We start from the raw sequence: 22,392 nt of genomic DNA on the forward strand, positions 1-22,392 counted from the left end.
TCTTTACTCATCCAGGGCACAATTTCCTACTACTTTTTGCTCTTCCCTCCAGATTGTTTGGTCCCAGCCCAGGGGAATGGGAGGCATTCCTCCAATACCTTTTCTTCTGCCTTCTGATGAATTCTTTACCTTTGGGAGACAGGAAAATTGCCTTATCATATGCTAAATCAGTCAAGTTTCTACCAGAGAAAAAGAAGCAATAGGATACGTGCGCTTTTTTAAATCTCTCTCTCTCTCTCTCTCTCTCTATATATATATATACACACACACACACACACACACAGGCATACATACATATGATTGTTTATATTTATATTATTTGCATATATGCTCATATATGTACGTGTGTATGCATATACATGCATAGATAGATAAATATAGTGATTTATCTCAGTAAATTGGCTTACTCAGTTGTGGGGTATGTCTAGGCAAGTCTGAAATCTATAGGGCTAGAAACTCTTGGGAAGGAGCTGATGCTGTGGTCCACAGAATTTCTTCCTCAGAGAAACCTCAATTTCTGCTCTTAAAGTCTTCAACTGATTGGATGAGGCCCACCCACGTTATCAAGTGTAATCTTCCTTACTTAAAGTGATTGTGGATGTTAATCACATTTACAAAATGCCTTCACAGTAATGCCCAGGTTAGTATTGGAATGAAAAACTGGGTACCAGAGCCTAGCCAAGTAAACACATAAAACTAACCATCACATATCCTCTCTCACTCCGTGGTTTATTATAAACTTTATGTTCTAAGTTCCACACAAATCAGACTTTGGAGCTGAAAGAAAAAGAAACATTCTCTCCTCAAAATTTTGGCTCTTACAGGGGCACCGGGTGGCTCAGTCAGTTAAACATCCCACTGTTGGTTCTGGCTCAGGTCCTGATCTCAGTGTCATAGGATCAAGCCCCACCACCAGCTCTGCACTCAGCACTGAGTCTGCTTGAGATTCTTTCTATCCCTCTTCCTCTGCCCCTCCTACCATATGTGCTCTCTCTCTCTCTCTCTCTCTCTCTTTCTCTCTTAAACAAATCTTTAAAAAAAAAATGTCTGGTTCTTGCAATGGAAATCCAGGCTTTCAATAATAATGCTTCATCTAAAAGTTTATAAGTTAATTCCAGTAGTGTTGTATTTCTTGGTTTTCAGCTGTACTTTCCCACCTCATGAAACAATGAATATCACTGAAATAAGTGAAGAGCGCACGCAACAAAAAAATTTCAGGAAAGAAAAAACTTCAGCCACTATTTTCAAACTTTATCCCACCAAGTTCTAAGACCCCACAAATAAGCCAAGATTTTTTTTCTTTCTCCAAGTTTTTATTTAAATTCCAGTTTGTTAACATAGTGTAATATTAGTTTCAGGTATAGAATTTAGCAATTTATCACTTACATACACACCAGTGCTCATCACAACAAGCTCCCCTTAGTCCCCATCACCTGTTTAACCCATCCCCTTCTAAGCGCCTCCCACCTCCCCTTGGTAACCATCAATTTGTTCTCTATAGTTAAATCTGTTTCTTGTTTTGCCTCTTCTTTTTTCCCCCATGTTCATTTGTTCTGTTTCTTAAATTCTACATGAGTGAAATCATATGGAATTTGTCTTTCTCTGACTGACTTATTTTGCTTAGCATAATAATACTCTCTAGCTCCATCCACGTTGTTGCAAATGGCAAGATTTCATTATTTTTGATGGCTGAGCAATATTCCATGTTTTATATATACCACATCTTCTTTATCCATTCCTTCAGTTGGTGGACATTTGGGCTCTTTCCATAATTTGGTTATTGTTAATAATGCTGCTATAAACTTTGGGATGCATATATTTCGTCAAATCAGTATTTCTGTCTTCTTTGGGTAAATATCTAGTGGTGTGATTGCTGGATCATAAGTTAGTCCTATTTTTAACTTTTTGAGGAAACTCTATATTGTTTTCCAGAATGCATGCACCAGTTTGCATTCCCACGAGCAGCGCAAGAGGGTTCCTCTTTCTCTCCATTCTCACCAACACCCCATTATTTCCTGTGTTCTTAAGTTTAGCTCTTCTGACGGGTGTGAGGTGATATTTCATTGTAATTTTGAGGTGTATTTCCCAATGATGAGTGATGTTCGGCGTCTTTCCATGTGTCTGTTGGCTATCTGAATGTTCTCTTTGGAAGAATGTCCATTCATGTCTTCTGCCCACCTTTTAACTGGCTTCTTTGTTTTGTGTTCAGTTTGATAAGTTCTCTATATATTTTGGATACAAGCCCTTTATCAGATATGTCATTTGCAAATATCTTCTCCCATTCCATAGGTTGCCTTTTAGTTTTGTTGACTTTTTCCTTTCTTGTGCAGAAGTTTTTATCTTGATGAAGTCCCAATAGTTCATTTTTGCTTTTGTTTCTCTGGCCTCGGGAGATATATCTAATAAGTTGCCATATAAGTCAAGATTTTCAGATATCAGATCAAATTTAATGAAAAACATGAGCTTAATAAAACGAAACGTATTTTGCCTAGTTTTTCTAGGTACTTTTATCTTGGTCTTTATGGGAAGTTATTTTTAATGGCATGTTCTTATGTTCTCTGAGGCTAATGATACAGAGGGAGGGTATGAGTGAAATGGGGCATGAACTATTAAGCTGGTGAGAAAGTGCTAATGAAAATTCGGTCCATCGCCAGTTGATTCAATTCACCACATATCTTTCATTCTCATTCATTCACTTATTCCTTCATTCCTTCATAAGTATTTATTGCCATCTTATACCCTCATGCTAAGCACAGGGAATATGACTGTGATTTGAGACACAGTCTCTCTGCCTCCAGAATGCTGACAGAAGGGACATATGTGGACCACAACTGCAATATAGTGCAACAGGGGGCTGTTGAAATGAGACAGGTACAGGATGCTAAGAAAACAGAGAAGAGGTACACAATCCAGCCTAAAGAAGAAATAGAAGCTTTCAGAGGAAGGTGATACACGAATCCTAAAGAAATTATGGAATATTGGCAGGTAAATAAGGAAAACTCACTGCCTATTTACTGCCATTTTGTTGGTAGGAAACAGCAACGTGCACGACACATTTGGGGACTGCAAATAGTCTGTCCCTGGGTCAGTTCTGTGTGAGGCCTTAAGTCAGACTGGAATCAAGACAGGCAGCAATAAAGTCATAATTCTTTATTGTTGTTGTTGGAATGATGGTTTGTTTTTATTGGGAGAAGGGTGTTGTATTTTTTTATTCAAGTATATATATTTTTTATTCAAGTATAATTAACATATAGTGTTATATTACTGTCAGGTGTACAATATAATGATTCAACAATCCTTTACATCACTCAGTGCTCATCACAACAAGTAATCTTTTTTTTTTTTTAAAGAGAGAGCATGCACATGCGGATAAGCAAGGGTGGGGAGTGGTGGGGAGAAGGGGCAGAGGGAGGAGGAGAGAGAGAATCCCAAGCAGCCTCCACACCCAGCACAGAGCCTTGGCAGGACTCAATCTCACAACCCTGAGATCAAGACCTGAGCAAAAATCAAGAGCCAGACGCTTAACTGACTGTGCCACCCAGGCACCCCACAGTAAGTGTGTTCTAAATCCCATTCACCTAGAGAAAGAGAAAGAATTCACCTAATTCTTGGGAAACTAAGTTTAGTTTATCTGGAGCAGTGTAAGTTTTGAGAAAGATCATAATAAAATATTTAAAATGGGAACCTGGGTTGAGGCAATATCATTAAGAGTTGTTGAGTACCTGGATTTTGTCAGGACAAATGAATTTATTTTGGCTGCTGTATAGATGATGGAATTTTTTTCAATATTTTTTAATGTATACAGAGCGCACACATCTAAAAATGTTCTTTTGAATAATACCTTCTTCTAAACATCTGTTTTGTTATTCATAGATTCATGGAACTAGTTCAAGAAGCCCGAAAATATTCTGTGGCTGATTCTTTTACTTTTGGCAGAATATACTTAAATTATCTATCCAATTTTTCAAAACCTCCAGAGATTGTCTTAGTAACCCAGTCCATTGTTTAATAATCCTTGTAGTCAAGAATTTATTCCTTCTAACTGCCCTGGCATTGGTGGACATAACAAGGTATGGCCTCTCTCCCAACTGTCAAAACAACAGCAATCACAACCTTTCCAGAGACACAGCAGCTGCACTAGTCCCTCCATTTGGTAATGTCCATCCACCTCTAAAATCTCTTAAAATCCATTGGAGAGTCTCCACTAGAAGATAAACGGCCACTGAGTATTAATTAATTGATTGCCCGTCCTGCAAGTGAATTCCTATGTTAGTCTGCTGGCATGGAGTGCTTTCCCATTGATTCTTCACCAATGCCGAGCCCTGGGCTTCTCACCCTGGGCACTACTGACATTAGGGCAGATAAATATTTGTTTGAGGGAGCTTTCCTGCGCTTCGGGAGATGATTAGCAGCATCTCTGGACTCTACCTATTAGATGCCAATGGCACCCCTTCCCGCCCCCCCCCACCCTGCCAAGTCGTGACAATGAAAAATGTCTCCAGACTTTGCCACTTGTACCCCAAAGTGCAGGAAACAAATCATCCGTGACTGAGAACCACTGACCTTATACTACCTTGTCTCAAAAGGTCTAAAAAGAGCTAACCACTATTACAAATGAGATGTTTAATCTAAAGCTGAGAAGCCAAGTTTCTACACATTTGAATTCCTGTAAATAACTTCAGATTATTTTCTTATTATTAAAGGAATAGTCGCTTTTAAAAAACAAGTCCAGATTCTCTTAAAGATATAAATTGCAGAGTGAAATTTCCCCTTTGTCCTGCAATTATTGGTCCCCTTTCCCAAAGATGACCACTGTTGACAGTTTGTTGTGACCACATCAGCATTTTATAAACACAAGTATTATACAGCCCTTATATTGTGTAAATGAGATCAAATTATACTGGCTATTGTTCAACATATATATGTGAATATATAGTTCTGAAATTGCCCCACATATTTAACAATCCTCTGCTACGACTGGTATTTTTGTTTTGTTTTTAAAGAACCTTAAATATTAATTGGAGGTCATCACTTAAGATAGAAATTATCTATCTTTTAAAATAAATGGACTCTGGGCACCTGGGTCGCTCAGTGGGTTAAGCACCTACCTTCGGCTCAAGTCACAATCTCAGTGTCCTGGGATCAAGCCCGAGCCAGGCTCTCTGCTCAACAAGCAGTCTGCTTCTCCCTCTGTGCTCCTGCTATCTCTCTTTTAAATAAATAAATAATTTTTTAAAAGATAATAAAATAAGGTAAATGGACTGAATGTAGAGAAAGTTTGTGTGTTTGGGTCTGGCTTGTGTGCATGTGTTTGTGCATGTGTGTTTATTTTACTCCCTAAAAAGGTATTTAGTAAACTCCCTATACTTTTGATGCTGTAATTATCTGAGAAAATAGAATACTGCATATCTTCCATAGATTGTAAAAAGGATTTTTAAGTACTGGAAATAAGCTATAGAATCTGATGAAACTTACCTTAATGCTTACGCAAGTCATAGCTGTACAGAAACACAATAAACATTTTCATGAAATGTACCAATTAGACTCTCCTACTTTATTTTAAATTTAACTGACCAGAGATGCCCTTAAGGCATTAACTTCAGAGCAACCACATTAAAATTTTCCATATTAACCTTTCAGATTGTTACAGAAGGAGGGTTATAATTTCACTGAGTTGGCGTTTTCATGAGTTCCCTTGACAAAATTCTAAGTGCTTGTGCATTTCTGTCAAGGTCTGTCAAAAAGTAAAAGCTAAATTTTATTCCTTTCATGATAAACCACTAGGAACTTAGCCTGCAAAAAATGTTTTATTGAAACCCCTAAGATTTTAATCCTGAGAGGGAAGAAAGGGGTTATTTTAGTAAGGTTTGTTTGTGCAGACTCACCTTGGTGCCAACTTTCCATCTCCAGTGACATCTCCCTCATATGGAGGGAAGAGGAAGACACCTTCACAAAGGGAAACTGATGCCCTGCTTTTAGGCGGATGGGGGGAGGGTGGAGAGCTCTTCCTATATTTGCTTTTATTTTTTTTAACCGTCTTTAGTTTAAAATAATACTTATGCCAAAGTGGCATATTTTGGGGTGGCATAATATCAACCTCCACAAAATTTTCCTATAATCATCACTTACAGGCCCCTTAACTCTATCATCTAAGAAACTATTCCAGATCAAAAGAAACTAAAGAAATGTGACAATTGAACGCAAAGTTTATGAAGTAGATCCTTTTACTATGAAGGACTCTTGAGCAACACAAAATGTGAATGGATTCTGAGGTTGAAATAGTAGTAAAGCATTGATGTTAATTTCCTGATTTTGATGGTTCTGAGTGGGGTTATGTAGGAGAATGTCCTTGTTTATAGAAAAAACACAACCAAAGTTTTTAGGGGTGATGGAGCATCTGGTCAGGAACTTACTCTCAAATGATTCAGGGGGAAAAAAAAATCATCCTTTATACTATATTTGCAACTTTGAGATCATCTCAAAATAAAGCTATTTTTAAAGTATCACTATTTAAGACTTTAATATATCTTTGAATCATACCATTATGAAAATGTAGGACTAATTTCATGACATAATCATTGAAGAACTGTAGCTGCTTCTATACATAAACTTAAAAGATACAACATGAAAGCATAATGTCCATAAAAATAAGTTACTCGAGAAGAATTTTCAAACCAGCAGCATGGAAACACAGGCAGGTGTGTCTAGTTAAAACATCTTCAAACAGTAACTGTGGCTGAAGGCTGACAATTCATCAAAGAATTTTTCTGAAACCCTCCATTTTTATTTTTTTGAGTAAGCTATCTATCCAATGAGGGGCCAGAACTGATGAACCCCCTGATCAAGGGTGTCATGCTCTACGGACTGAGGCAGACAGAGTCCCCTGAAACCCTTGATTTTTAAAGTTTGTTCTTAAAAAGTTAATAAAGGTATCAAAAGTCAGTATCAACACAGATTAACCTTATTTTATATTTTATTTTATTTTATTTTATTTTATTTTATTTTATTTTATTTTATTTTATTTTATTGTATATACCCTGAGGTCTCTGAAATGCGTGATGTTCTAACAGTGGCATCCTGTACACAAAAGTATACAATTCCTTTGACTTCATTCCAATCAATTTATTGAAAAAAAATATGGATCATTTTAAAATAATTTCACAAGCGAGAACACTGATTCAACATAGCTCATTATTATGTAGATTTAACTATTTCCTTCCTCAAATGATGTGTTCTGGAACAGCCAAGTACCGTCAAAACCTGACATAGCTAGATTTCTTCTCTATAAAACGTCGCTTGCCCTGTTATAAAAACGCCCTGCTACATCTTACAGAGCAAATAATCACTTTTATTCTTGTCATGTCTTGACGACAGATCACAAATACATTTTTATATAACAAATGCTATTGACCGTTCAAAGTGCTCTGTTCTTGTTTCTCATAATCGACAATATTCTGGAAAGTTCCAAGCGTGTGCAGACTTGATAAGGATAATACACAACGGAATCACATTTGGAGTCTCCAATAATCTTTAAAGTCCATATAAATCTGAGGTTTCAAACCGGCACAGTTCCCTTATACCCACGCAAAAGCCTGCCTGCGGATGGACGTCTGCGGCGCCTGTGGTCATCGCTGCCCGGTTGGGAGCAATCAAGATGCCCCTCGGCGGCTACATGCAGGCAAAGGGCCTCGACTCGGCCCTAAAAGGAAGTCAGTTATTGAGCCAGAGAAGGCCCCGAGGGCCCTTACGTGCCCGGCACTGGGCGGAGGGGCCACGGCAAGGCCGGGAGCTGCGGGCTCGGGGGCCAGGCCTGCGCCCCCCACCCCCACCCCGACACACCCACACACACCCCCACACCCCCACACCCCCATCCCTCCCACACCCCCCCCACACCCCCACACCCCCCATCCCTCCCACACCCCCCATCCCTCCCCCACACCCCCACACCCCCCCACACCCCCACCCCCGGGCCTCCTGCGCGGGGGCAGCCCAGCCTCGCTCTAGCAGGATCCCCTCCATTCCTGACCTTTAAAGCCATGGGAAGGGGAAGGGGACGGAGCTGGCTGGCAAGGACGGCGGACGTTCCAGAGGAAGAGGGGGGCTGGTTGGGGCATGGGAGGGGGGGCGCCTGCCACCGCCAACGCCCGGGCAGGGGCGCCCTGGGTCTTCGGGCCCGGGAAAGGCCTCCCCACGCGCTCGAGGCCTGGGAAGGCGCCGGTGTCCGGCCAGGAGGCGAGGGGGCCGCGGGGGAGGGGCGGGGGCCGCGGGGGCGGGGGCACGGCCGCGCCTTCACCTGCGCTCCCGGTTCCTCGCCAGGGGCTCCCGGGGGCGGCCAGCATGCCCGGTGCTCGCTGGGCTTCTTCCCCTGCGGGAACACCACCCGGTGCCTGCCGCAGCTGCTGCACTGCAACGGCGTGGACGACTGCGGCAACCAGGCCGACGAGGACAACTGCGGTGAGTGGGGCCGCGGGGGGGGGCGGCCGCGGGGACCAGGGCAGGTGAGGCTGCGGAGGCTGCAGGGGTGGGGAGCCTCCAGGGACCAGGGCAAGTGAGGCTGCAGAGGCTGCGGGGGGAGGAGGCTGTGGGGACCAGGGCAGGTGAGGCTGCGGAGGCTGCGGGGGGTGGGGGGAGGCCGCGGGGACCAGGGCAGGTGAGGCTGCGGAGGCTGCGGGAGGGGGTGGGGGGAGGCCTCTGGGGACCAGGACAGGTGAGGCTGCGGAGGCCGCGGGAGGGGGTGGGGGGAGGCCTCCGGGGACCAGGACAGGTGAGGCTGCGGAGGCTGCAGGGGGAGGAGACTGCGGAGACCAGGGCAGGTGAGGCTGCGGAGGCTGCGGGGGCGGGGAAGCCTCCGGGGACCAGGGCAGGTGAGGCTGCAGGGGCCGGGAATGGAGACGGAAACCCCCCGGGCCCAGGGACCCGCATCCCCTTCCTGAGCCCCAGCTGCCGGTTCTGGCCGCGTGTTGGCGCAGGCGGGGTCGCAGGACGGTGGGGCCCGTGACACCGCGTGACCCGCCCACGGGCCGCCCGTCGGCTCCTCCAGGCGGAACGCGCGGCGCGGACGGAAAGGGAGACCCGCGGCCTGGAGCCTGCCTGCGGGGCTCGAACCCGGCACCCCCGGAACCACGGCTGTGGTCTGGAGGATGCGCCTGAGCCGCTCTCTGCCTCGGTTTCCTCATGTTAGAAAGGGGTTTGGAAGTTGTCCCCACAGCAAGAGAATTTGGGAACATTAATGTAAGGGATTAGGAGACGGGAGGCATACAGCAGGTACTACCTAAGTGTTAACAGCTATTGCCCCTTCTCATCGTTTGCTTGCTCCTTTTCTAAGGGCAAATGAGACCCCCTAGAAGAGAACAGGCAGTAAGTCCAGCTTGCCTATTACTTAACCAACAATCCTACCTAGAATCCCTGGAAGCCACGTGGGGCTTCCAGCCCACCGAAATACCTGAAAAACTCGGTTTCAGTGAGAATTTTGTTCAAATTTCTGAAGCCTCGAAAACACAAATTTGTAAGAGAACTTCCATTGGCTGGATTTGACTTGCTAGGAAAATGAGCTTTGGTTAATAATGTAAAAAATAATGAGATTTCTCACCCATGGGGAAAGAAGGTACTATTTGGGGGACGACAAAAACATGCATAACCATCTAAAGTGCTGCTTAAATTATATGCTGAACAGGACTTGCCTGTTTTCCCTCCCTCAAGTATTAGACACATTTTAAGGCACCACTTGGAAGGAATTAACACTTCTTGGTTCAGAACCTTGTCTCTAGGTGGTGGTGGTGAACTCAACAGTACACACCGAAACTGGTGAGCTTAAGCTGCCATCACCTTTGATTCGGATGACTACTCATATATGTTTTCTTCTTTTTTTTTAATTTTTTATTTATTTATGATAGTCACAGAGAGAGAGAGAGAGAGGCAGAGACACAGGCAGAGGGAGAAGCAGGCTCCATGCACCGGGAGCCTGAGGTGGGACTCGATCCCGGGTCTCCAGGATTGCGCCCTGGGCCAAAGGCAGGCGCTAAACCGCTGCGCCACCCAGGGATCCCTCTTCTTTTATGTATGTATAAAATACTTGAATACTGCACAAATTTAAACACACACACACACAAAGAATCAAGTGTTCGGCCCACTGCCAGCCACTTCCCCCTCCAGCTTGGAGTAGTTCAGATCGGTGGCTTGAGAGCTTCCCACCAACTGAAATGTTGACAGGAAGCAGGAAAAAACTTGGTGGCAAAGGAAATTCGCCACCAAAAGTAGTTACTCCGTGAAAAGAAAAAAAAAAAAAAAAAACTGGGGAGCTCTTGCTCTAGTGCTAAATTCAAAGAATTCAAGTAACAAAGGTAACAATCCTCAAAGTGATAAGTGATAATCCTTAGTTACTCAAGTTTCTCAGATTGGCCAACCAGCAAATTCGGAGGGAGGCACTGTGGCATTGGAGCGCAGAGGTCAGGCTGGGGAGATCGGGACCTCAATTCTGGCCATGAAGAGGGTAAAAATGTCTTGTCTTCTTCTTCTCTGGGAAATGAGAATAATAAAAGTATCTGTGGCCACGTGGTCTTAAAAAGATTCACTGAGATACTGTATCTAAGGCGCTTAGCCCAGTAGTTGACGCATACTTAGCATGCCATGCGGTAACAGGTGTCAGCGAGCTGTTATGATCTCAAACTTAGTGACATAAGAAGCAATCATTTATGTGGCTCGCAATTCTGTGGGTCAACAACCCGGGCTGGGCACAGCCCGGCAGTTCTCAGCTCAGTTGGACCTTCTCATGCACCTGCGGTTACCTGTGGATCAGCTTTGTCGTCAGGCCTGGGGGCCCGGCTGAGACAATCAGGGTGACTCAGCTCTGGTCCTCAGTGGCCTAAGCCAAGCTTGTTCTCATGGTAGGGACACGGCACCCAGGAGTGACCTGGAAGCGTACAAGGCCTCTTGAAGCCTAAACTCAAAAATGGCACACTCGCCCCATGTCCCTGTGCAAGCCAGTCGCAAGGCCAGCCCTGCTTCCAGAGGTGAAGTGGCCCCTCCCTCCTGCTGAGAGGGACCGCAAAGTCACACTGCGAGGGGCCCGGGCAGAGGGAAGCCAGCAACTGCAGCCACTTCTGCAAAGTCTACCCCCGTTGGTATTATCATTGCTCTTCCTACAGACCTCTCAGTGACTCAGAGTCCCCACCTGGTGACTTTAGAAAGTCCTGTCTGATAAATAATTTTAAAATTTCTAGGAACCATGGTTTGTCTCTTTATTTACTGAAATGGGAGCTCATATATGAAGAAATGACATTTTTCCATACTCTTGTAGTTATATATTTATATAACAGATATGTGTGTGCATGGGTGTGTATGCACGTGTATCCTATTGATTATGCGATAGTCAGGGGGTGGGTAAGCTTTCCCACATCTCCCGAAAATGTAATTATAGTTTATTTGAGGAGAGGGGAAAAAATAAACTGTGTAGATTTGTATATTTGGAATTTAACTGTGTTAGTTATCCTGGTTAATTATCCTGGTGAATTTTAATAGAATATAACAGGGAAAATACTAAGGTGTATTTCTTTACACTTAGAATTTGAATTCTGATGACAAGCATGGGCTTAACTCTTGTGAAACAATACCAATTGGAACAAAAATCGGTTTAGAGATGGATCCGTCCATCGTGATTTCTTCTTTTTGCTACCTCTTTGACTTTTTCTCCCTCCCAGTGTTTTTTCCACTGTGGATCTGAGGCCCATTCTCTCTCTTTCATCTCATCATTTCCATGGGTCTCCTCACTTCCATTCTGCCCCCCTAACTGTCACCATCTCTTTTTTTACTCTCTCCCAACTTCCCTTTATATTTTATGCTTGTCTTTTCCTCTATTCTTTTCTCTTTCCATCATGATATTCATAAATTAGATTTTGATTATTATTTAGCTCACCCCATTAGGTTTATAAACTGGTTGTTCTTGGGTTTGTTTTTTTTTTAAGATTTTATTTATTGATTCATGAGAGACACAGAGAAAGAGCAGAGACGCAGGTAGAGGGAGAAGCAGGCTCCATGCAGGAAGCCTGATGTGGGACTTGATCTTGAGTCTCCAGGATCACGCCCTGGAGGAAGTCGGCACTAAACCTCTGAGCCATCCAGGGATCCCCTATGAACTGGTTGTTAAACAGATTTTAATATCTTTACCTCCAAAGGAAAAGAAAAAAAAAAAAAAACAAGCAATTGCTTTTAATTTCTATGTAGCACTCAGGAGATACCTGCCACTCCTACTCTACTCTTGGGCTGTGTATCCCAGAATAGTGGCTTGTATTTTATGCTCAAATAGACCCTGAGGTTCAAGAAAATCTTCAGGGAGTTCTGTGAATCCCCTGGAAACTATAAAATGCACACTGCATTTTGAGAACCACTGGCCTACACCCAACCGAGTAGAAAGTGAAGAATGCCTGTGAAATAGTAGCAACAGTAGAAATGAACTAGAAACAGGTGTTCGCGACCTGGTATGCAAACACGCTAACTCGCTAACAAACTCCATTATCACTGTTATCAAATGTGTTAGTTTCCTTAAGAAATACTGATGCTGTATTGGTTACGGTCCTCTAGAAATACACACACACACACACACACACACACACACACAGAACTCTGGTCTAAACCTCAACAGTGGTCCGTTGACATGCATGAGTAGACTGGAACATCTGGAAGGATAACAGAATTTTACCACCAGCTTTAGGGCCCAGCTGATAAAAAATGATGAAATGCAGTTATTTCTCTTGCATCTCATTACTGAATTCCCTTCACCAGCCGTAGGTTTTTTTCTCTTTTCTTTTTACAGTATCCAGATAATTTGTGTTTCCCCGTCTGTTCGTTTTTAAGATATTCATGTTTATATTCTGTTTACTGCTAATTAAATTAAGTCAGAAAGTTGGTTCCTTTCACAATATGTAAACCTCATGCATATTTGAATAAACAGCATTAAATATATTTACAATCACATAAAACATAGTATCCTAACATATAAATAAAAGAAAAACCCACAGCCAAAAATCACTTTTAGAGGGATCATTTACAACTTAACAGTATATTGCCAGATAAAAAAAATCTTTTTTGGGGATCCCTGGGTGGCGCAGCGGTTTGGCGCCTGCCTTTGGCCCAGGGCGTGATCCTGGAGATCCGGGATCGAATCCCACGTCGGGCTCCCGGTGCATGGAGCCTGCTTCTCCCTCTGCCTATGTCTCTGCCTCTCTCTCTCTCTCTGTGTGACTACCATAAATAAATGAAAAAAAAATTTTTTTTAATCTTTTTTGTAATGGGAGGGGGGACTTTTCCTTAATTAGAACTTTTTTTTAATTTTTTTAATTAGAACTTTCAAAATACATCCTAAAAAATATTTCCAAGCTATTTAGCATTGACACCAATAATAATTACTAAAGTAAGTCAAATCAAAATAGTAGTAATAAAATTTAGCAGAGTCATCAAAAAAAATGAAACACCATTAAATAAATTAAACTGATTCCCCATGTATTGAACTGGAATGTGAACTAAATATATTTAGGGAAAAAATACAACTTTTGTGTTATCACAGGCTTTTGAAACAAGCACTCTTATTTAGCTATTGAATTCCCAATTTTCTTTAAAAAAATAATTTCTCAATAACAGAATAGTGTACTGAATACAAAAATAAAATAAAATTTCTCAGAATAAAAAGTATAACACATCTACTTACTGAACATTTTTCATGGACACAATGCAAACAAAAGCAATGATTTAAAGTTTTCCATTGCATCCACAAGAATCCCTTTTTCCCTAAAACATTTGGGCAATACAGAATTTATAGACATATGTAGACATACACGTGTCAAAATCAATTGCACCATTTCTATAACTTTGATCCTTACTGATAAACTTCAATATGGAAATGTACAGTTTTTCCCCCTGAGTTACACCATTTGATATAATTCTCATACAATTTGCATGTTTTTGCTATGTATCACACTAACCCATTTTTCATCTCTACTCTGAACTATCACAGATACAAACAGGCTAGAGACCAAAAAAAATGTCTTTAGGAATCATTAGAGCAGTATTTGTTGCAACAATGACAAACCAGAAAAAAAGAGGGACGTTCTACTTTTGCAGCTACAACACTCAGATACTTGGGAGAATCCATCTGGGTAAATAACAAGGGAACTGGATTATAAAAAGGTGAGGACCCTCATGTAGAAATCACTTATGTCCATTTTAAACTGTGCGCTTACTCAGTAGTAGAAATGAAATATTAAAGTAGAATCAAATTGTCAGATACTATGGCATTTATTCACTACCTCTAGATGCTTATTTAAAAAGAACTCTGCATTTCCAGATTACAAATTTGCTAGCATTCCTTCTTTTGTATTTTAGATGGTTGTACAAAAAGGGCTCCCCATGGAAGTTACACTAACCCAACCTCATCCCCCTGTTGGAGCCAAGTTGAATTACTCTATTATGAAGACCCAAGTTCTGATGCTGCCCTCCTGTAGACTCTTTCCTTGAACATTCCTCACTTTAGCACAGGAAAAGGATGTCTACAGGAAAAAAGATGAAGACATTTGTTCTTCTTTTTCCATGTTGGTATTTCTATAATCCACAGGGGAAATAGAAATCTCTTCTAATACATTTTGAATGGTGTAGTAGGTTAGTACCTGCTAAAAATTTTGTACACTAGAACCTCAGAATGTGATCTTACTTGGAAATAACATCTTTGCAGATGTAATGAAGGTAAAGAGGTTCTGGTTTCCCCAGAATCTGCTGCAAAGGAAAAGAGAGGACAAGAGGACCCTCCTACTCTCTCTCTCTCTCTGGTCCAGGCATCTGGTGCAGAGTAGGAATGGCAAAGCCCACCCTTTTTTGTTTTTCAGAATCAGTGCTCATGTATAGGCCTTTGAAGATCAAATGCCAAGAATCTGACTCCTTTTGTTATCTACAAGCTTCTGCGTGGTCCTTTCCCCAGGCAAGGAAAGTGGAAAATTTTAGCTGCTTGCTGTAGGAAAAAGAACAGAGAATGCAAAAAATTCAAGGGAAGGAAAACTTCGTTAATACCCCAAAATATGTTCCTGTCACTGGCTTGGCACTTACTAATCTATGAGAATTAGATAAACAGTATTTATTTATGAGTGTGATGGTGGTGATATATATTTTTACATTGTAGAAGGATTTTAAGAATGTTTAAAGTGTATTCAAGGACTCCTTTAATTTTTCGTTGGGCCTGAATTGAAAATTCCAGAAAACCAAATATTCCTTCATTTCCTAAATACAGCTTTTTATACAGCTGTCTGAATGACAGCAACACCAGGCAGTTTGATGTAGAACTTAGCTTTTCTCATTTTAGAATATTCCATTTAGAGTTGGTGGCTTACCTTTTTTAAGGTAATGCAAGAGGAAAGGTGATATCGGTCATGAATATGCATTAATACAAAACCATACATTGTGTGTTCAAAAATACCTGGTTTTCTATTTCTTATTCTCAAAATAGCATTGGAAATACCGAAGTAACTGAACCCTTGACTTTTCTGTACACACAAACCTCAGTTTATTTTTTTTAAGTTTTTATTTAAATTCCAGTTAATTACCATAGAGTATAATATTAGTTTCAGGCATATACCACCTGTGAACCTACACTTCCTTACAACACCTGGTCCCCTTCACAGCAAGTGCACGCCTTAATCCCATCACCTGTTTCATCCATCCACCCACCTCCTCTCTGGTAGCCATCAGTTTGTTCTCTATAATCAAGAGATTCTTGCTTTGCTTCTCTTTTTTTTTCCCCCTTTTCTCAACAAACCTCAATTTAACCTCAAGTTTGTTTATCCAACCACGCTTAACAATGTTTGGGTTAACTTCACAAAAATTTCCATCTAAGAACTCTTCCTATAATGGACAGTTTCTTTAGTGGCCTTAATTTCCTCTACAATAAGCCCAGGATGTCAACTCCCCCCCTTAATTTCTTCAGAGTTGCCTCCAAAGATTTTAAGAGCCTACAAAGAGGCTAATCAAATTACTCTTGTCATTTTCAATGCAAGGAGATCCCACATAGTTAGTTGGGAGAATCATTCTGCATGGCCAGCCAGCATCCAAAGGCTTATTCTAATGACCCGGGGCACCTTTACTTTGGGGATCATTACTTTCTGAGACAAAGATTCTCCATATGTTCCAAGAATGGGTGCTGAGAATTGAGTAAATGTCCGAGAATCAGGAATGCTCCACTTTACATAAATCCAAACTTTATAAATTCTTCATTCATTAGTCAATAAGCAGGTACACTATAACCCATAGGACTTATACTTTAATTTTAATAAAAAAGGAGACCGGGACACCTGGTGGCTCAGTAGGTTTAGCGGCTGCGTTCAGCTCAAGTCCTGATTCCCAGGGTCCTGGGATGGAGCCCTGGATGGAGTCTGCTTCTCCATCTCCCTTTCCCTTTTGCTCCCTCTGCATGTGCTCTTTCTCTGTGTCAAAAGGATAAATACAATCTTTATAAATAAATAAATAAAATTTTAAAAAATTAAAAAGGAGACCATTTAAACACAGCATTCTTATACCCTCCCTTGTTCTGGCTTCCTCTCAGACAGACTCAAGTCCCTTAACTTTTGGTTCAAAATCCAAATATCCAAGGTACCCAGAAGTGGCTCCTGCAAATTTATGGGAACTCTTGGGAAGCCAGCTCTGAGAACCAGCAGCAGCAATGTCTCCTGGGGGCTAGTGAGAGGTGCTAGAGTTCTGAACTCTACCCCTAGAAATGCTCATCTTGGAGGCAGTATGGAAGCCCAGAAATCTGCATTTTAACAAGCACAGCAGATGAATATCATACTTGTTAATGTTTTGAAATGATTCACTTCACTATGCACAATTTTATTACCATATTCAGAATACCTAAAAAGTGATTAGTGAGTGCAGAGCAGTGGTTTTTCAAACTTCAGTAGGCTTCTTAAAACCTAGATGGCTCAGCCCCAACACCAATTTCTGATTCATTGCCTCTAGAATGATGCTCAAGAATTTGCTCTTCTTCAAAGTCCCCAAGTGATGCTGATACTGCTGGTCCTGCATCTACATTTTGAAAACCAGTGATCTAGGCATACTCTTTCTTGTGCAAATGCAAAAGCAAACACTTTACAAAATGTATGGCATCTTATAACAAGAATTTAACAAAAGTCAGGATATTTCTTTAAGGCTTGCCTTCTCCTTTCATCCTACTAGCATGCATTGTCAATCCTAAGTGGAAATATAAGATGCAGCATTTCCAAACATATTTCACCATGGAGCTCTCTTCTCATGGAGAATCCCAGGAAACTATTTGAGGAAAGCCTAATATAGCACCATAACAAATTAGTGCATTCAAGAAACCTGGACCTTTCCCATTTGCATCCAGACCTCATTCCTTGAACCTCCACTGCTTCCCCTCACCCCACACCTGTGCCAGGAGAATCTGAGAGCATGGGGGGGGGGTGCCTTGTCCAAAATTCTGATGGATGTGTAATCCACTTTTCCATAACTAAATTATAACAAATACTTGGTGCAAGTGAAATAATATTTTAATATTTCCTATACCATATTTTACATATGCTAAAACTACCTTTGTGGTCACTGAAGTATATTAAAAATGCATCAGTTTATAAGATTATTTCCCACTATACTCTCATAAGGAGATAAAATGCATATGTAGATAAGCATGGGATGAAGCAGACTATAGTAAGCGTAATAAGAAAGATATAAGCAAAATATCCTTAAATGAAGGATCACTTGCATTAATCTTATTTGAGCTCTTAACTCATTATTAACAGCAACTTTGCTAAAAGAGAAGAAGCATGCTCCTTCTGATTGTCAAGATTTTTCTGTTGCTAAATCTAGCTGTGCTCCACTGCATGTGGCAAGGGCTCCAGCTGGCTGGGGTGAATTTCATAGTGCAGTTCTCCCAAAACATGTTCTAAGACTCACCTGTGACAGCAGGTGGAAAATATAGATCCCTAGACCCCATACTGACATAAATCAGAATGTCCAGTAGAAGAGCCTGGAAAACTGTGTTTTTGAAAACTGCTTCAGTTCCCAAATTTTATTGTTGAATAAGAGACTGGGTTTTCTCTGAAGTGTGTTTGAGGATAAAGCCTCATTCATTCATTCTTTCATTCACTCAGCGAGTATCTACTGAGCTCATGCAGCATGCACCATCAGCCTCTTCTCGGTCTATGTCATTAATTTGTATCCACACTGTGTTAAATAACAAGTATTCAACTAAATAAATTGGTCAAATTGGCTTTATTTAACTATTCGTGAAGTAAGCTGCATGCAAGCTAGCAGGTAGAAACTGTTAATCAAAAGAAAGGAAGGGTTTCTAAAGCCAGAGAGGGAGCCAAAAAAAAAAAAAAAGGAAAGGAAATTATTAACAAAGAATGCATTGTTTTAAGCAATGTTGCCCTCCTAAGAGAAATAGAAGAGATTTATCAGCGGATTACCTCCTAGTCCTGACCCAGAAATTTTAGGTTGGCTGGTTAAAGATCACATTCCTGGGCAGTTAAGACTAGTTAGGTTAGGTATTAAGGCTTGGTTTGCCAACATGGGGATTAGCACCAGTGACACCACCTGGGGCCTACTGTCTCCTTTTTAACAGTAGCATCATTACATCATATTTTAGCTAGAAAAATCTCTTTTTTAGTAAGCATATATGTCATCAATGCTATTCATGCAGTAGTACCAATACATAGGAACCCATAACCCCTACCACAATGTTCTTTTAGGACAGTGCTTGTTATACTACCCTGTGATGCCTCAAGAGAAATCAGAGAATCAAACTTCAGTGGGATCATTACTCAAGCATGAAAAACCATTCTGCTCGCTGCCCCCACACGTCCTTAAAAATGAAAGATTTAAAATATAGAAACCCATCTACTAAGCTGTTTTCTTAAAAATGCTAACTTTCCAATTTTGGCTACAATTCCTATGTTCTATATTCCTGCCTTCTGGTGGGAGGAAGTTATGGGTGGGAAGAAGTAAATGCTTTGGGAAGGCAGAAAGAAAGGTGAAGGCTAATTACTAAAAAGCTTGTGTGTTTGAAAATGTTGCTGTTTAAAAAGAGATCCCCCCCCGGAAAAGATATATTCTATTTTGGGAAAGTATAAGCAGGTTTGTCCTGTTTCTTTCTGAATTCTAAAATCCCCCTCATCTATCCTGATATCACCTTTTTTTCTCTTTTTTTTTCTCTTTTTTTTTTCCACTCTGTGTGTGTGTGTGTCTGTGTTGTGTTTAGGTACAATGAGGTAGAGAGAGAGAGAAAAGGAGGAGGATTAAGAAAAAGAAAAGGCTCCTGGATGGCTCAGTCAGTTAAATGTCCAGCTCTTGGTTTTAGCTCAGGTCATGATCTCAGGATCAGGGATCAAGTCCCACGTAGGCTTCCACGCTCAGCAGGCAATCTGCTTGAGATTCTTTCTCACCCTCTCCCTGCACCCCCACTCTCTCTCTCTCTAAAATAAGTAAATAAGTATTTTTTAAAAGAAAAGAGAAGCAGCATAAATAGCTACACTGTGTGGATTTGTTGGACCAAAATATTGCAACCAAGGCCATATATAGAGAACCCCTTAAAATAGCCAGCAATGGTAAGGGGCAAAGGATTAGTGCAGGGCCCCAAGCCTATGATTTTAAGCACTACACTATCAGTTAATGGTAAAAGTGTCACAAATTGAAATAGTTCATTTGTACGAGTTCACTTCAATATAGGGCCTGCTAAGAACCAGAGTGAGACAATCAACATCTGCGGGCACTCCCCCAACCCCCTGATCTCATAAATTCCCTTGTGGCAGTGAAACACTAACCACAGAAACACCCTGTGTTCTGGAACGCTGTCACTTCACCCAATATCCATTGCTGTTTTCTGAGGTCTGGGTGGATGTGTCAGGGACAGGAACATGAACGTGGAGTGTGTACCTCCTTCTCCTCCTGCAAAGCCAACAAGGCACTGGCAGCCTGCAAGGAGGAATTCTTCAGACTTTTGCACACGAATGCCACCCTCGCTCCATAGATACACCATAAACTTGCTTATAAAAATAATCAATACCTCAACATATCCAGGCACAAATTACTTATCTTACATGTTTTATTTATAACATTTATAAATGTGTTAAAAATCATAACATAAATATGAAACTTTATTTTATTAAATTAATTTTTTAGTAATACTTTGGTGATTTCCAATGCTTTCACTGATTCCACAAGTTACAATAGTGGTGAACATAAATTCCAGTTAATATCTACTTCTGATTGTTATTCAAATGAATTTTTGTATAATTCATGCAAATCTGATGTAAGAGCCTAAATATGGAAACGAAATAGACGACAGAAAAATAGATAATAGATAGTAATAGCTGGTAAAAATAAAACCTTTTATTTATTTATTTAGTTTTAGTTTTTAATAGCTGGGTATTTAAAGCCGATATCACACTGAAGTTGGAATTCTGTAGGTAGACTATCAAACTGATAAATCATGTATTTGGTCTAGAAAAGAGAATATGAAAATAATTTTATTATTTTAACTCTAGTAATTTCTAATAATGTTTCACTTAAACTTCTTAGAAGCAGTTTTTCCATCCGTACATGGAAATGACAATAATGATCGAATAGAGCTATGCAGACAAAATAAAGTCCCTACTACAGTTTAGTAGGTATTTGCTAAATACAAGTTCTTTTAGTGCTAAGTGCTAACATCCAACTTCTCTATTAAAATGGAGGAATCAAACCTTCTCACAGAATTCTCCTTTCTTATATCTAATGATATGAACCAAGTTTTTAAAAGTAAAAACTTGCCCAAAAGCCAACAAACACAGCCAAACCAGGAAAGGGGGACAAGCCAAAGCCATAAACCAAAACCTGACAGCCAAGGAAACAAATAGATGCAGAGAAATGTTGAAAAGTGTCATCATTTCTGTAGTGAGGTCACAGAACTAAACTACATGAAAGCTCAGAGTTTCAGGGAAAAAATGCAGTGTTTAGTTCTCACTCACAAGTTTATACTTGAGCTCCCCAAATGCTGTAGATGTCCGATCACATGTAAACCATATTTTAGTCCAATAATTCAAATAGTCTCTGTATCTATCAGGGCTTAATGCATGAAACAGAACCCATTCTAGATCTGTTGAACAGAAATTAGATACTTACAAAATTCCCAGTAAAGCTGGAAGAGTGGATGATGACAGCAAGGCTCCCATTGATGCCATTGAATCAACAGCACCCCAACAAAGCCATAATCCAGAGACTGAGTGGCTACACCACCACTGTTGATTCTGCTGCCCCTGCTGCTAACAGAACCACCTCTTTGCACCCGCAAAGCTGGTGATAACGCAAATAGCCTATAGCCCTACCGCTGCTTCAATTGCCTCTTTTTTTTTTTTTTTTTTTTTTTTATGATAGTCACAGAGAGAGAGAGAGAGAGAGAGGCAGAGACACAGGCAGAGGGAGAAGCAGGCTCCATGCACCGGGAGCCCGACGTGGGACTCGATCCCGGGTCTCCAGGATCGCGCCCTGGGCCAAAGGCAGGCGCCAAACCGCTGCGCCACCCAGGGATCCCTCAATTGCCTCTTAATACAACGTCTCTGTTTTAGATACACCAATAGGAAAGTGATCTCTACCTTTCTTTTACCAACCAAAACGTGTGAGTACACCCGATCCTGGCTGTATAGGAGATGTGAGGTAGTGTCGTAAGCTTTTCAGTCTCTGCTTTCCAGGAACACCGATGGAGGGGGAATTGAACGGAGGTTGGACAAGCCAATCTATGGTATCCAATGCAGCTCTGCAATACATGGCCATATCCCTCGTAATCTACCCCTTTGGTGACTCAATCAGTACCCATAAGCATTTCTCTCTCAACTTATTTAGCCCAAGGTGACATTGAGTCTGGATTCTGGTCAACAATCTGGCAAACTACTGCTTGAGCTAGCGCATTGAATCCAGAAACCCATATTAAAGAGCTTTGCCCAATCAAAATTACAGTCCCTCCTCCTGGTCTAGTACAGTCAGAAGATGTTCCCACACAATTTCCTTGGGTTTCTGCTTATATGAAATAGCAAATTCTTATGGTGCCGATCTTTTTATTTCCTAAATGTTTGGCTTCTGGGGTGTGCTGGGATCTGACTCTGATTATGATAGGCTGGGATATGACAAAGAAGGATCAACGTGTGGGGCCTGGAGAGACCTCACATGTTATTTACCTCAAGTAAAGCAACCAGCATGTCTCCAACAAACCACAGCCAATCTCATGGGACAAGGGAAGGGAGCTGCTTCTGCTGACAGGAACGGTTGCATAGGATAAGGATTTGGAGCATTCAAATTCAACTCTACACATTCAAATGTCCTATTACAGTTCAGGGGGTCTCCTCCCTTCCAAATCAGTGTCCTAAAGTT

General features: G+C 41.3%; 1 protein-coding gene across 4 annotated transcripts in view; it reads left to right on the top strand.

Annotated features, from left to right (window-relative positions):
- RXFP1 (relaxin family peptide receptor 1) overlaps positions 1-22,392 on the top strand; it is a 97,149-nt gene that overhangs the window by 26,264 nt on the left and 48,493 nt on the right. For 3 of the 4 annotated variants that reach the window (XM_077846506.1, XM_077846505.1, XM_077846504.1), the window contains exon 2: positions 8,317-8,454. The exons of the other annotated variant lie outside the window; for it this stretch is intronic. In XM_077846506.1, the coding sequence (XP_077702632.1) occupies positions 8,317-8,454 (138 nt within the window). The remainder of the gene's footprint in view (positions 1-8,316; positions 8,455-22,392) is intronic. 4 annotated transcript variants of the gene reach the window in all.

This window comes from Canis aureus, chromosome 13 (assembly GCF_053574225.1).
Source record: "Canis aureus isolate CA01 chromosome 13, VMU_Caureus_v.1.0, whole genome shotgun sequence".
NCBI lineage: Eukaryota > Metazoa > Chordata > Mammalia > Carnivora > Canidae > Canis > Canis aureus.